At 43.5% G+C, this 15,663-nt stretch overlaps 1 protein-coding gene across 1 annotated transcript in view; it reads left to right on the forward strand.

Moving 5' to 3' along the window:
• Positions 1–15,663, forward strand: part of LOC112075923 (voltage-dependent L-type calcium channel subunit beta-2-like) — a gene marked incomplete at both ends in the record, with an annotated part of 40,482 nt that overhangs the window by 1,619 nt on the left and 23,200 nt on the right. The window contains 2 exons of the mRNA XM_070441121.1: positions 12,275–12,352; positions 12,642–12,781. Of these exons, the coding sequence (XP_070297222.1) occupies positions 12,275–12,352; positions 12,642–12,781 (218 nt within the window). The remainder of the gene's footprint in view (positions 1–12,274; positions 12,353–12,641; positions 12,782–15,663) is intronic.

Here is a 15,663-nt window from a genome sequence, read left to right on the forward strand (position 1 = left end):
AGGTGAGAAGATTTGCCCCTGGCAGCACACGGGGACCCAGGGGCCTTGACGCAAAGCTTGGCAACGTTTCTTTTCTTTTATTGGTGTGGCCCACCAGAACTTACGCTGGAATATGAATACTCTCAAGTGCGAACCTACGCCCGGATTCGGTGACAGGTGAGGCGAGAGGAGTGTTCCCCACAGAAGGACTTGGGACCTTCTTGCCTTTGGTGCTAACAAACAACATTTGCAGGACCTCCCTCCAGGGTCCCTGTTTTCGATGGCTTGAGCTTGGTTTCACGGTATCCTCCACTTGCCACGAGATCGGAGCACGATCTTAGCGGCCGGAAAGGACAGTTCATTCAGTATCTTCTCGAATGGCAGAGAGTTAGATTCGTGACAAGGCGTCCGGTTTGAGATTTCTTCGACCCGGGTCTATAGGTGAGGATCAAACTGGAATCGGACTGAAAGAAAAGAGACCATCGAGCTTTGTCTGGAATTCAACCGCTTCGCCATTGCTGTATATACTCCAGATTTTTGTGGTCCGTAAAGCCACTTGAAACGTTGAGAAGCCACCCTCGAGCCAGTCTGATGCTCCATTCCTTCAATGCCATTCTTAACCGCTAGGAGTCACGATCCCCCAACATCGTAAATTCCTCTCGGCCGGGGCTTAAGCCGTTGAAAGAAGAAGCGCGCAGATGAAAGCCTCTTGTCTTCAAACCCTCTGAGACAGGACAGCTCCAACACCAACCTCTGATGCGTCTACCTCCACCCACAAAAGGTTCATCCGCCGTCGGTAGTGTCAGGATGGAGCAGAGAGGAGTCGCCGCTGCTTTGAGTCCATTGGAAGGCCGTTCTCAGCTTCTCTTCCCCACAATAACCTTGTGTATGCCACCCTTGAGTTAACGCTGAGAGAGGAGCTGCCACCGAGCTGAGTTCTGTGAACTTTGCGGTAGAAGTAGTTGAAGGCCCAAGGAAAACGCTGAACTTCCTTAACGGACTTGGGAGGGCCATTCTTTGCTACCGCCCCTACCCTTTTGGACCATCCTGGACTCGGACCGGGTTCCACTACAAATCCCAGGAATTGTACTCGAGAGGAATGGAATTCACACTTTCAGGTCTAAACGTACAAATGGCTGTCTAGAAAAAGGCGTTGAGCACTTGTCTGACATCTTAGTGTGTTCTTGAAGGGAGCTCGAAAGATGAGGATGTCATCATCCAAGTAAACAAACACGAAAAAATGTAAGCATATCCCTAAGCACATCGTGTTCATGAGCGCTTGAACACAGCCGGGGCGTTGGCTTCAGGCCGAAGGGCATCACCAAGTATTCGTTTTAGTGACCAGTAGGCGTTGTTTGAAAGCGGGTCTTCCACTCGTCAACCGGGTTTGATCCGCACAAGAATGGTATGCGCTTCCGCAAGTCAAGCTTAGTGAAAGACCACTGCCTTCCTGGAGCAGCTTCCACCAAGGCTTGTGGCCATAAGGGGTTTGCTGGGTAGCGTTACGGACGTGTTATGGCATTAAGTCCCCGGTAGTCGATGCTAAGGACGTAATCCCCCGTCTTTTTTGAGGCCAACAAAGAAAAACCCTGCCCGCCGGTGAGTGGTAATGACTGCATTGCTGGCCTGCGGCCAGAGAAGTCCCTTGACTGTAGTATCCATAGCAGCTCGTTCGGAGCGAGATAGGGAAAAGATCCGACCCCTGGGGGGGCAGGTGCCCGCGAAACAGGTCGCATGGCGGCAATCGTAAGGGTCTATGGGTCGGTGGTCATTTTCGGTGGCCCTCCTGTTTGCTAAATTACCGGTTTGAAGGTCATCGGGTAACACTCGTTGAACTCGGGACAGGTCGACTGGATTCTTAAAGAGTACTCTGGGAGGGAACTCTGGGAACTTGGTTGAAGTGATACAGTTGCTTGGCCACGTAGGACGCCCACTGTGCTTGATAGTAGCCCACAGACCAGTCGATGTGAGGGTAGGGTTATGGCTGTCTGAAGCCTAGGCGGTAAATCCAAGACGAGAGGGAACTTCGGAACACGAGGTACAGATGAAAGTTCATCACCTTCCTGGTGGTGGGACAACTGAAAAGTCGCGATACGGGCTAACGGGTAGTGACACGAGTGACAAGGTCCAATCCCAAAGGGCTTCCATCACAACGTTAGTAAACCTCTTATGGGTCAACTTATGAGGTCAGAGGGAACGGCCATTCTTCCTCTCGCCCCAGACACCATCCATGAAGTTTACCTGTCGGACCTCCAGAGCTTCTACCTCAGGCTTGAAGGGGAGCTTCGTGGATTTTGTCCCAGGAAAGTGGTAACTGGAATGAGCATGGCGAGTTGATGGATGGGAGGAGGTTATGGTTTCCCGTTACAGTCCTCCCAGGCCTGCACGGGGAGAGTGGCTCGCTTTCCCTGAGGCCCGGGACACTGTGGAGAGGAAATGGCACCGGTTCTTGCCGCAATTATAGACAGCGATCGCTCCCTCATTCCGGCGGTCTCTCCTCATCCTGGGAGATGCGTCCAACCTGCATGGGTTCGAGTGGAGTCAGCGAAGATAAAAGGTGGAGACTCGGGAGCTGGACCGATAGGAGCTTAGGGTGAGAATCTACGGTTTGAGCTCTCTCTCTCTCAGACGCTGGGTCTATGCTGAAGCCCAACTGTATCAGGGACTCGAGGTTGTTTCTGGGGTTCTTCTGAGTGGCCAGTTCATCCTGATTCTTGGTGTCTGGAAGACCTTTCAAAAAACACACTGTGAGCGCCTCGTTCGTTCCAGCACTCGTCTGCTGCCACCGTGTGGAAACTGGATTGGCATAGTCCCGTTCACGCTGCGCCGACCTTGGCGGAAGATGTCTAGGAGCTGTTTGTTTCGGCTGCATGTCAGCGACTGCTGGTTTAGGAACCTTGAAACACTCGCTTGAATTCTTCAGCAAAGGTAAGGAGTAGTCTGGCACAGCAGGGACTTTGGCATCCCACACATGCAGTAGCCAGGCCTAGGGCCTTTTTCCGACAGTCAGGGTGATGAATATATGCTATCTGTCGGAAGCCCGGCGTCGGTGGGAAACGACGAGCTTTCGGTTGCAGCTCGAAGGTAGATGAGAACATTGGAGTGAAAAAACCCCTTACAAACACTCGGTATCACCTGAGAACCGTTGGGAGGCGGCCAGACAAGGTTCGCCATTGGGGTTAACTTGCCCACGGGCACTTGATATCTGCATATGAACTGGAGCAGAAGCGGTTGCAGGAGAATAGTTGATCCGAGAAATCTGCTTTATGGACAAGTCCATCATCTCCGACAGAAGTTTCGGAGAATGTTCCAGCCACGAAGCGCCTTCTGCTGAACCAGAGTCAGGCTTCCGTGGCGTTGGACCAGTCCCCTTCGTTGTTGGGACAGCATTGGGAAAAAAGTCCTGGGTACTGGTGCCTCTGGGGTTCATATTATATGGGCTCAGTGTTTCTGTCAGGACCCGGTGCGAGAAAACAGTCACTAATAATTGGCAGAACCCAGAAGATGAGGCAGACACAGCAGTACTAGAGAGGAGGTTTAATAAAGGAAAAAATCTTCAGGCTCAAATTATAAATCCCACAAATTAGTCGGTAAGAACAGCAGCGGAAAAAACAAAAACCTCAAAAGCTAAATCAAAAAAAATTAACAAGAACAAAACCAAGAAGCCTCTGGAAAAATCCAACTAGAGTTAATATATGTTCACAAAGGCTGTGGCTGTTGGGTGCTAACATACAAAACACTGAGCAGGAACTGTTAGAACAGCACAGGGTCTTAAATACCTAACAAGGAATGACTTTACAAGGTGCAAACAATAATTAGAGCCAAGAAAAAACAAAAATGTACAAAAAAGGTCCAATGGGACATTCTAGTGACCAAAACCATAATTAAGTTCCTGGCCAAAAACCTGACATTAATGGGTATCTAAGATCGTACGTATCCATATATATATTTTTTGTATGCTATTTTAATAATGAGAATTAACCAATGATATCAGGCTCACACCCATCCATGATACAACACCTGTGATATACCTTTTGTATTCTTTTGACAGATATTAAATGAGTCATCCTATGCAGTTGTTTTCATTTATAACCCTGCATGAAGGCGGTATAATATTAATTTGCATCTTGAGTTCCATAGTGTGCTGTTCTACTCCGCTAGTCCAGCACCTCGGCTCTAAATAGTGTTGCCGTTTCTTCTGTCTCTAGATTTAAATTCTGTATTAACTAACACAACGTTTGCCATTGGAACAGCCAGGAGTGACGGATGCTCTTCTTAATGGGCCTTCTGTACACCCTAATGTAGGATATTTCCATAAAAATCTGCCGTTTCCAGCTACAATAGTCATTGACAACATTAACAATGTCTACACATGTATTTCTGATCAAGTTGATCGTTATTTTAATGGACAAAAAATATGTAGCTTTCTTTCAAAAACAGGACATTTCTAAAAATGACCCCAAACTTTTAACCAGTAGTGCTACATATTAACCTCGACACTAAACGCGCTGCCCCCGCACATTGACTTGGTACCCGGTACCCCTGTATAAGCCTCATTACTAACCGGTGCCGCGCACATGACTCTGTACCCGTTACCCCCTGTATATAAGCTCATTACTAACCCGGTGCCCCCTCACATTGACTCTGTACCCCCGTTATATAGTCTCATTACTAACCGGTGCCGCGCACATTTGACTTATTAGGTACCGGTACCCCCTGTACGTATAGGCCTCTATACTAACCTGTTGCCCTTCCGCACATTGACTTTGGTACCGGTACCCCCCTGTATATAGCCTTCATTACTAACCGGTGCCCGTGTCACATTAGACTCTGTACCGGTACCCCCCTGTATATAGCCTCATTACTAACCGGTGCCACCCACACATGGACTCTGCTACCCCCTGCTATTTTTAAAGCCTCATTAACCTAAACCGGGTGACCCGCGCACCATTGACTCATGTACCGGTACCCCCTGTATATAGCCTCATTACTACCGGTGCCCGCGACACATTGACTCTGTTACTGGGTACCCCCTGTACATAGTCCTTATTACTAACCGGTGCCCCTCACATTGACTCGTGACCGGTCTCCCTTCTGTTATTATAGTTCTCATACTAACCAGTGTCCCGCACATGACTCATTTTACCGGTACCCACTTGTATATAGCCTCATTTACTAACCGTTTGCCCCCACCACATGACTCTGTACCCCCTGTATATAGCCTCATTACTAACTCGTTGCCCCACACATGGACTCTGTACCCCCTGTATAAGCCTCATACTAACCGTTGCCCCCACACATGGGACTCGTACCCCCTGTATATAGCCTTCATTACTAACCGCGTGCCCCCACACACTTGACTGTGTACCGGTATCAACCTGTTATATAGTCTCACTATTGTTTATTTTGCTGCTGCTCTTTTACATTACTTTAGTTACTTTTATTCTTATTCTTTACCCAAAACAATTTAATCTGCAATTGTTGGTTAAGGGCTCGACTTTGATTCAGCAGGTTCACTGTCAAGGTCTACTACAACCTGTTGTATTTTTCAGGCATTCACTGTTGAGGTCTACTACACCTTGTTTATTCAGCATTTCACTGTGAGTCTACTACACTCTTGTATTCTAGCATTTCGCTTTGAGTTCTACTACACCTTTGCTAGTAGCATTTCACTGTAGTCTAGTATCACCTGTTGTATTTCATCATTTCCACTGTGAGGTCTTTTACTACACCTGTGTATTCAGCATTTCACTATAAGGTCTTACTACACCTGTTGTATCACATCTTCACCTGTGAGTCTACACACCGTTGTATTCAGCATTTCACTGTGAGGTCTACCTACACCTGTTGTATTCAGCATTTTCACTGTGAGGTCTACTACAACCTGTTGCTATCAGCATTTCACTGTACTGTCTACTACACCTGTTGTATCAGCATTACACTTGTAAGGTCTACTACACCTGTTGTATTCACATTTCACTGTTGAGGTCCTACTACACCTGTTGTATTCAGCATTTCACTTTTGAATGGTCTACTTACACCTGTTGTATTCTACATTTTACTGTAAGGTCTACCTATACCTGTTGTATTCGCGATTTCATCTATAAGGTCTACAACACTGTTGTATTCAAGGCATTTCCACTGGAGGTCTACTACACTCTGTTGTTGTTTCAGCATTTCACCTGTAAGGGTCTACTACACCTTGGGTATTCAGCATTTCACTGTAAGGTCGTCTACTACACCTGTTGTATTCAGGATTTCATGTGAGGTCTACTACACCTGGTTTATTCAGCCATTTTCACTGTTGAGGTCTACCTTCACCTTTGCTTATTCAGCATTTTCACTGGGAGGTCTACTACACCTGTTGTATGCAGCATTTCACTGGAAGGTCTACTACATCCTGTTGTATCAGCATTTTCACGTATAAGTCTATCTCTACACCTGTTGTACGGAGCATGTGACTAATACGATTTGATTGGAGTATTCAACAGTTTCAGGATGTTGTAGTAGTGTGGACATTAGTAGTAATAATAAGTAGTATAGTAGTAATTAGCAGAAGTAGTGTGACAGTAGTTAGTAGTAGTAGTGGCCAGCCACAAGTAGTGTAGTCAGTAGTAGTAGTAGTCCAGTCTAGTAGTAGTCAGTATTTAGCAGCTTATTAGTAGAGCAGAAGCTAGCAAATTTATATGTCAGTAGCAATAGTCATAGTATAATCTGTAGCAGTCAGCAGTAGTCTAGTAGAAGCATTTAATAAGAGTGTAGCTAGCAAGCAGTGTTAGTAGTTGGTTGGTTTAATAGTAGTAGCTTGTAGACAGTAGTAGTAGTAATAGTAGATGTATTAACAGTGTAGGTTGGGTATTATATGTAGTAGTCACTCTAGCAGTCAGTTATAGTAATATTAGTAGGAGCAGCAGTAGTAGTAGCAGTAGTAGTAGTCTAGTAGCAGTAGTAGTAGTCAGCAGCAAGTATCAGGTAGTAGCATGCAGCAGCATAGTAGGCAGTAGTGTAGTAGTAGCAGCAGTAGATTAGCATAACAGTATTAGTAGTGCATAGTAGTACTAGTTGCTAGTACTAGTGTAGTAGCAGTAGTAGTAGTAGTAGCACTCAGATTAGTAGGGAGGCAGTAGTAGGCTTATGCAGATTAATAGGAGCGCAGGCAGTATTAGTTAGTTTGCTGTAGAGTAGTAGTTGCATACTAGATGTAGTAGTCAGTTAGTTGTGTAGCAGTCAGCAGCAGTTAGTTCTAGCAGTAGTAGAGTTTAGCTAGCAGCAGTAGTGTAGCAACAGTTTTTCAATTAGTAGTGTCTAGTAGTAGTACTGTGCCAGTACTAGAGTTGTAGCAGTAGTAGTAGTAGTAGCAGCAGTATTAGTAGGTTACCAGTGTAGCAGCCAGTATTTAGTAGGACAGCAGTATTAGTAGTGCAGTGAGTAGTAAGTAGTTGGCCGTGGTTGGGTACTAGATGTAGTAGTAGTAGTAGTAAGTTAGTAGCGCAGTGAGTAGCTTTAGTAGTGTAGCAGTAGTAGTAGATGTAGTTAGCAGTATTTTAGATGAGTAGTAGTTGATGTGGTAGAGCAAGTAAGTTAGTCAGTTAGCACTGTAGCATCAGTATTAATAGCAGCAGTAGTAGTTACTGTATAATCCAGTAGCTAGTATAGTAGTCATATGTAGCAGCACGTATTACTTGTATTAATAGCTTAGTAGTTGTTTTTTGTTAGCAGTAGAGATGTAGCATTAGTTAGTACTAGTTGCAGCTAGCAGCAGCAATATTAGCATGTTAGTAGATGTTAGCAGTAGTAGTAGCTAGTTGTTTAGGTTAGCAGCAGCAAGTAGTAGTATTAGTAGTAGTAGTCATGTAGCAAGCAGCAGTATTTAGTAGTAGGCAGTCATAGGTAGCAGGGTAGTAGTAGATGTAGTAGTTCGCAGTAGCATGTAGCAGCAGTAGTATTTATTTAGCATTAGTAGTACATAGTTAGTTAATAGCCTTATCCCAGTAGTAGTAGTAGTAGTAGTCGGAGAGCAGTGTGTTAGATGTTAGTAGTACTAAGTAGGATGATCACTGATGATAGATAGTAGTATAGTGTAGTAGATGTAGTAGCAGTAGTAGTGGTAGTAGATGTAGTAGATTATAGCATTGAGTTTCTAGTAGTAAGGTAGCTAGCAGTAGTAGTACTTGTAGTTAGTAGCAGTAATAGGTATATGTAACAGCAGTATTACTAGTATTAATAGCATTAGTAGTTGTAGCAGCAGTAGGTAGATGTAGCATTAGTAGTACTAGTAGTAATAGCAAGCAGTAGTAGCAGTAGTTAGTAGTAGATGTAGTAGTCGCAGTAATGTAGCTAGCAGTAGTAGATTTTAGCATTAAGTAGTACTAGTAGTAATAGCAGCAGTAGTAGTACTTGTAGAGTGGTTGAGTAAATAGTAATGTACAGCAGTATTATAAGTATTAATAGCATTAGTAGTTGTAGCAGCAGTAGTAGACTGGTAGCATTAAGTAGTACTAGTAGTAATAGAGCAGTAGTAGACTTGTAGTTAGTAGCAAGTAGTAGTATATGTAACAGCAGTATTACTAGTTATTAATCGCATTAGTAGTTGTAGCAGCAGTAGTAAGATGTAGCATTAGTTAGTACTAGTTGCAGTAGCAGCAGCAATATTAGCATAGCAGTATGGTAGATGTATCATAGTAGCAAATAGTAATGATGTAAGCATCTGTTAGTTACATATGTAGTATTAGTTGTTACTAGTAGTAATAGCAGCAGTAAGTAGTAGTAGTAGTTGTGGCAGCAGTTAGTAATATTAGTAGTTGTAATAGTAGTAGTAGTTAGTTGCAGCAGTAGTTAAGTTGTCAGTAGAAGTAAGTTGCAGCTAGTAGTAGCAGCATAAATATTATTAGCAAGATTAGTATTAGTATAGTGTAGTTGTGCAGCCAGTAGTAGCTAAGCAGATAGCTAGAAGCATCAGTAGAATAATGTAGTATTAGTTGTACTAGTAGTAAATAGCAGCAGTATTAATAGTAGTTTGCAGCTGCAGTAGTAGTAGTACTAGTAGTAATAGCAATATGTAGCAGCAGTAGTAGAAGCATCAGTAGTAGTAATTGTATCGCCTACAGGTAGTAAGTAGCAGTATCAATCAATCATCAAAGTATTTTATAAAGCCCTTTTTTTATCAGCCGATGTCACAAAGTGCTGTACAGAAACCAGCCTAAAACCCTAAACAGCAAGCAATGCAGGTGTGAGAAGTAGCTACCAGCAGGGTTAGGGTGTCAAGGGGTCAGGATCAGGCTTATGGCTGTGTACCTGGCCAGAGCTTTGGCAGCTTTCCTGGCCTGGAACGTCTCTCCTGATCAGGATGGTCTCCAGGTTGGTTGGACTGGGTATAACCCACCACTCCCATCCTCTTTCACCGGACGCCCAAGCCACCAGTCACTATTAACTTCTGTTCAGACAAGGCAGGAACTGGATTTATATTAATAATAATAATAATAATAATACATGGGACTCATTTAGCGCTTTTCAACGACCCAAATGTGCTTTACAAGTGTTAAAAACACAGGAGTCAAAACAAACATCAGACTAAACAGAGACATGAATAAAAGAGAGGGTGGGCTCAGAGAAGGGAAGGAGTGTGATGCATCCCCATAACCATCATCATTATTATCATCACCACATTATCACATCATCTTATCACTATCAGAGAGTTAGGGGTTAAGGTTACACTCTAACCTCTTTGACGCTGTAGAAAGTCTCTGGCCTCGAAGGTGACACCTGGCCTGGTACTGGGATGTTGGGTTAGGGTTAGGGTTAGGGGTTAAGGGTTACACTCTAACCTCTTTTGACGTGTAGAAAGTCTCTGGCCTCGAAGGTGACAGCCTGGCCTGGTACTGGGATTTGGGTTAGGGTAGGGTTAGGGTTAGGGGTTAAGGGTTACACTGTAACCTCTTTGACGTGTAGAAAGTCTCTGGCCTCGAAGGTGACAGCCTGGCCTGGTACTCGGGATGTTGTCGTCGTCTGCCGGTAATGTAATAGAAGTTACACCGCACAGCAAACGCCACAGGCTTGTACTGGTTAAACAGAGAGACAACAGCCTTTGTACTGGTTAAACAGTAACAACAGGCTTGTACGGTTAAACAGGATGGACAACAGGCTTGTACTGGTTAAACAGAGAGACAACAGGCTTTGTACTGGTTAACAGAGAGACAACACAGGCTTGTACTGGTAACAGGGAAAGACAATAGAAGTTAACCGACGAGCAAACGCACAGGCTTGTACTGGTTAAACAGAGAGACAAACAGGCTTGTACTGGTTTAACAGAGAGACACCAGGCTTGTACTGGTTATAACAAGAGACAACATGCTTGTCTACTGGTTAAACAGAGAGACAACAGGCTTGTACTGGTTAAACAGAGAGAGACAACAGGCTTGTACTGGTAACAGGGAAGGACAACAGACGTACTGGTAACAGGGAAGACAACAGACGTACTGGTAACAGAGAGACAACAGACGTACTTTGGTAACAGGAAGACAACATGCTGTACTTGGTTATAACAGAGAGACAACAGGCTTGTACTGGTTACAGAGAAGACAACAGGCTGTACTGGTAACAGAGAGACAACAGGCTTGTACTGGTAACAGAGAGACAACAGACGTACTGGTAACAGGGAAGACAACATGCTTGTACTGGTTAAAACAAGAGACAACAGGCTTGTACTGGTTAACAGAGAGACAACAGGCTTGTACTGGTAACAGAGAGACAACAGGCTTTGTACTGGTAACAGGGAAGACATAGAAGTTACACCGCACAAGCAAACGCCACAGGCTTGTACTGGTAACAGAGAGACAACAGGCTTGTACTGGTAACAGAGAGACAACAGGCTTGTACTGGTAACAGAGAAGACAACAGACTTGTACTGGTTTAACAGAGAGACAACAGGCTTGTACTGGTAACAGGGAAGACAATAGAAGTTACACCGCACACAAACGCCACAGGCTTTTACTGGTAACAGAGAGACAACAGACTTTTACTGGTAACAGAGAGACAACAGGCTTGTACTGGTTAAATCTAGAGAGACAACAGGCTTGTACTGGTAACAGAGAAGCAAGAACAGGCTCTGTACTGGTAACAGGGAAGACAACAGACTTGTACTGGTTAAACAGAGAGACAACAGGCTTGTACTGGTAACAGGGAAGACAACAGACTTGTACTGGTTTTAAACAGAGAGGAACAACAGCTTTTGTACTGGTTAAACAGAGAGACAACAGGCTTTGTACTGGTTAAAGAGAGAAACAGTTGTACGGTTACGAGAGACAACAGGTGTACTGGTAAACAGGGAAGACAACAGACTTGTACTGGTTAAACAGAGAGAACAACAGGCTTGTACTGGTTAAACAGAGAGACAACGGCTTGTACTGGTTAAACAGAGAGACAACAGGCTTTGTACTGGTTAACAGAGAGGACCAACAGGCCTTGTACTTGGTAACAGGGAAGACAATAGAAGTTTACACCGCACAGCAAACACCACAGGCTTGTACTGGTAACAAGAAAGACAACAGACTTTGTACTGGTAACATGGAAGACAACAGACTTGTACTGGTTAAACGAGAGAACAACAGGCTTGTACTGGTTAAACAGGGGAAGACCAAATCAGACATTGTACTGGTAACAGGGAGACAAGCAGACTTTACTGGTAACAGGGAAGACAACAGACGTTACTGTTTAACAGGGAAGACAGACAGACTTGTACTGCGGTAACCGGCGAGACCAACGACGTTACTGGTAAAACAGGAAGGACAACAGACGCTTGTACTGGTACAGGAAGACAAACAGACTTGTTACTGGTGAACATTAGAGAAAGACGGAACATTGGGTAGGCAGCGGGGCCTGGTCTGCTGAGTAGACGTAACATAACTCAAATGTAAATCGAGGTATATTCAATGAGGTATGATATGTTACGTTTGATGATCTGGTTACAATACCTTTTATTAAATTAATAAAAGGAAAGAATGTGGCTTGGTCGGATTGGATGGGATGGGTGGTGGGTGGGGTTGATGGTGTGGGGTGGATGTGGATGGGTGGTGGCGTGTGGTGTGGATGGCTGGTTGTTGTATGTGATGGGTTGGGTGGATGGTGGGCGTGATGTGGTGGGATGGCTGGGGTGGATGGCTGGCGAAGAAGTAGTGAACATCTAGCAACTCATAATTATGCGTATTTGAATTTCGATCATTCGGAAACACTTTAGCATTTTAGTAATTACGCTAATAACTGTTCAACTAGTACACACATTTTTGGCCTACTTTCCAAGTACTTAGATGAACCCAACATCCCAGTACCAGGCCAGGCTGTCACCTTCGAGGCCAGAGACTTTCTACACGTCAAAGAGGTTAGAGTGTAACCCTTAACCCCTAACTCTCTGATAGTGATGATGATGGTGATAATGTGGTGATGATAATAATGATGATGGTTATGGGGATGCATCACACTCCTTCCCTTCTCTGAGCCCACCCCTCTCTTTATTCATGTCTTGTTTAGTCTGATGTTTTGTTTTGACTCCTGTGTTTTTAACACTTGTAAAGCACATTTGGGTCGTTGAAAAGCGCTAAATGAGTCCCATGTATTATTATTATTATTATTATTAATAATAAATCCAGTTCCCTGCCTTGTCTGAACAGAAGTTTAATAGTGACTGGTGGCTTGGGCGTCCGGTGAAAGAGGATGGAGTGGTGGGGTTCATACCCAGTCCAACCAACCTGGAGACCATCCTGATCAGGAGAGACGTCCAGGCCAGGAAAGCTGCCAAAGCTCTGGCCAGGTACACAGCCATAAGCCTGATCCTGACCCTTGACACCCTAACCCTGCTGGTAGCTACTGGTACTGTGCTTCTACACCTGCATTGCTTGCTGTTTAGGGTTTTAGGCTGGGTTTCTGTACAGCACTTTGTGACATCGGCTGATAAAAAAAGGGCTTTATAAATACATTTGATTGATTGATTGATACTGCTACTACTACTGCGGATACAATTACTACTACTGATGCTTCTACTACTGCTGCTACTATTGCTATTACTACTAGTACTACTACTACTGCAGCTGCAACTACTATTAATACTGCTGCTATTACTACTAGTACAACTAATACTACATATACTACTGATGCTTCTACTACTGCTGCTACTACTGCTGCTACAACTACTACTAATACTAATTCTGCTAATAATATTTATGCTGCTACTACTGCTGCAACTACTTCTACTGCAACTACTACTGCTGCAACTACTACTACTACTATTACAACTACTAATATTACTACTGCTGCCACAACTACTACTACTACTACTGCTGCTATTACTACTAGTACAACTAATAGTACATATACTACTGATGCTACATCTACTATTGCTACTACTGATACATCTACCATACTGCTGATGCTAATATTGCTGCTGCTACTGCAACTAGTACTACTAATGCTACATCTACTACTGCTGCTACAACTACTAATGCGATTAATACTAGTAATACTGCTGTTACATATACTACTACTGCTACTACTACAAGTACTACTACTGCTACTATTACTACTAGTACTACTAATGCTACATCTACTACTGCTGCTACAACTACTAATGCTATTAATACTAGTAATACTGCTGTTACATATACTATTNACAACTACTAATGCTATTAATACTAGTAATACTGCTGTTACATATACTATTACTGCTACTACTACAAGTACTACTACTGCTGCTATTACTACTAGAACTACTAATGCTAAATCTACTACATCTACTACCACTACTACTGCTACTACATCTACTACCACTACTACTACTATTACATCTACATCTACTAGTACTACTACATCTACTACACTGCTACTACTACTACTACTACTACTGCTGCTATTACTACTAGTACTACTAATGCTAAATATACTACTGCTGCTACATCTACTGCGACTACTACATCTACTACTACTACTGCTACTACTACTGCTACTACTACTACTGCTGCTGCTACTACTACTACTACTACTACTACTACTACTGCTGCTGCTACTACAACTACTACTACTACTGCTACATCTACTACTGCTAATATTGCTGCTGCTACTGCAACTAGTACTACTAATGCTACATCTACTACTGCTACAACAACTACTAATGCTATTAATACAAGTAATACTGCTGCTACATATACTACTACTGCTACTATTACAAGTACTACTACTGCTGCTATTACTACTGATGCTACATCTACTACTACTACTGCTACTACCACTTCAACTACTACTACATCTACAAATACTGCTACTACATCTACTACTACTNTGCTACTACTGCTGCTACTACTACTACTACTGCTACTACTGCTGCTGCTGCTACTACTACTACTGCTGCTACTACTACTACTGCTACTACTACTACTACTGCTACTACTACTGCTGCTCCTACTAATACTACTACTACTACTGCTAGAGTGACTACTACATATAATACCCCTACTGTTAATACATCTACTATTACTACTACTACTGCTACAGCTACTACTATTACCACCACTACTAACACTGCTGCTGCTACCACTCTTATTAAAAATGCTTCTACTACTACTGCTGCTGCTACTATTACTACTAATACTATTGCTACTAATATAATTGCTGCTTCTGCTACTACTAATGCTGCTACTACTACTACTACTACTACTACTACTACTACTACTACTACAGGGAGAGATTTGAATCTGTCAGTGAAGACACTTGCCAGTTGGTCAGCGCATGCTCGCAGTAGTCTTCCCGGACAGCTGGTGCTGTTCATGCGTGTTTTTCAGGTGTTTATTTGCTCGAAGCGAGCATAGAAGTAGTTTAGGCTCTGTTTGGCATAGGCTGTGTCACAGTGTTCAGGCTCTCGGGTGTGCTTCCCGTTGTAAGTCTGTAATGGAACTACTGCATGCTACTACTATTATTAGCTGCAATTACTACTGACTGATACTAGCACGTACTGCTACTACTGTAACTAGCGGTTACTGCAGGTACTACTACATCCTTACCACTACGCTGGCTGCTACACTGCTACTGCTGCTAACTCTACTTCCAACGTTTAAATATGTTGCTGCTACTACTAAACCTACTACTACTACTATTTTCTAAATGTGGCTGCTACTTGATACTACCTACTACATCAATTACACCTACTGCTGGCTATTACTGCCTGTACCGACTGCTACAACTTTCTACAGTCTAAATCTGTTTTCTGCTGCTACCTAATGGTGCTGCCTTGCTGCTACTACTACTAAACTACTGATGTCACTACTACTACTGGCTAGCTACTAACTAACACTGGTACTACTTACTACTAGACTACAACTGCCACTACTACATAACTACAAATACTACTAACTACTTGTCAATAACTACTAACTGCTGTGGCTTGCACTACATACTTAACTACTACTACTACTGTCACTACTCTTCTACTAATTACTATATAATACTATTACTACTAATATTCGAGCAAGAGGGTTGCCTTCCAAGAGACTTTCAGAGGATTGGTAACATTCTCTGTTTCATGGAAACATGGCTCTCTCGGGATATGTTGTTCAGAATCGGTTCAGCCTCGCGAGCTTCTCTCCATGCATCGCGCTGACAGAGACAGAAATCACCTCTCTGGAAGAGGAAGGGCAGGGGTGTATG

The sequence above is a fragment of the Salvelinus sp. IW2-2015 genome, unplaced genomic scaffold, assembly GCF_002910315.2.
Source record: "Salvelinus sp. IW2-2015 unplaced genomic scaffold, ASM291031v2 Un_scaffold3469, whole genome shotgun sequence".
Classification (NCBI taxonomy): Eukaryota; Metazoa; Chordata; class Actinopteri; order Salmoniformes; family Salmonidae; genus Salvelinus; species Salvelinus sp. IW2-2015.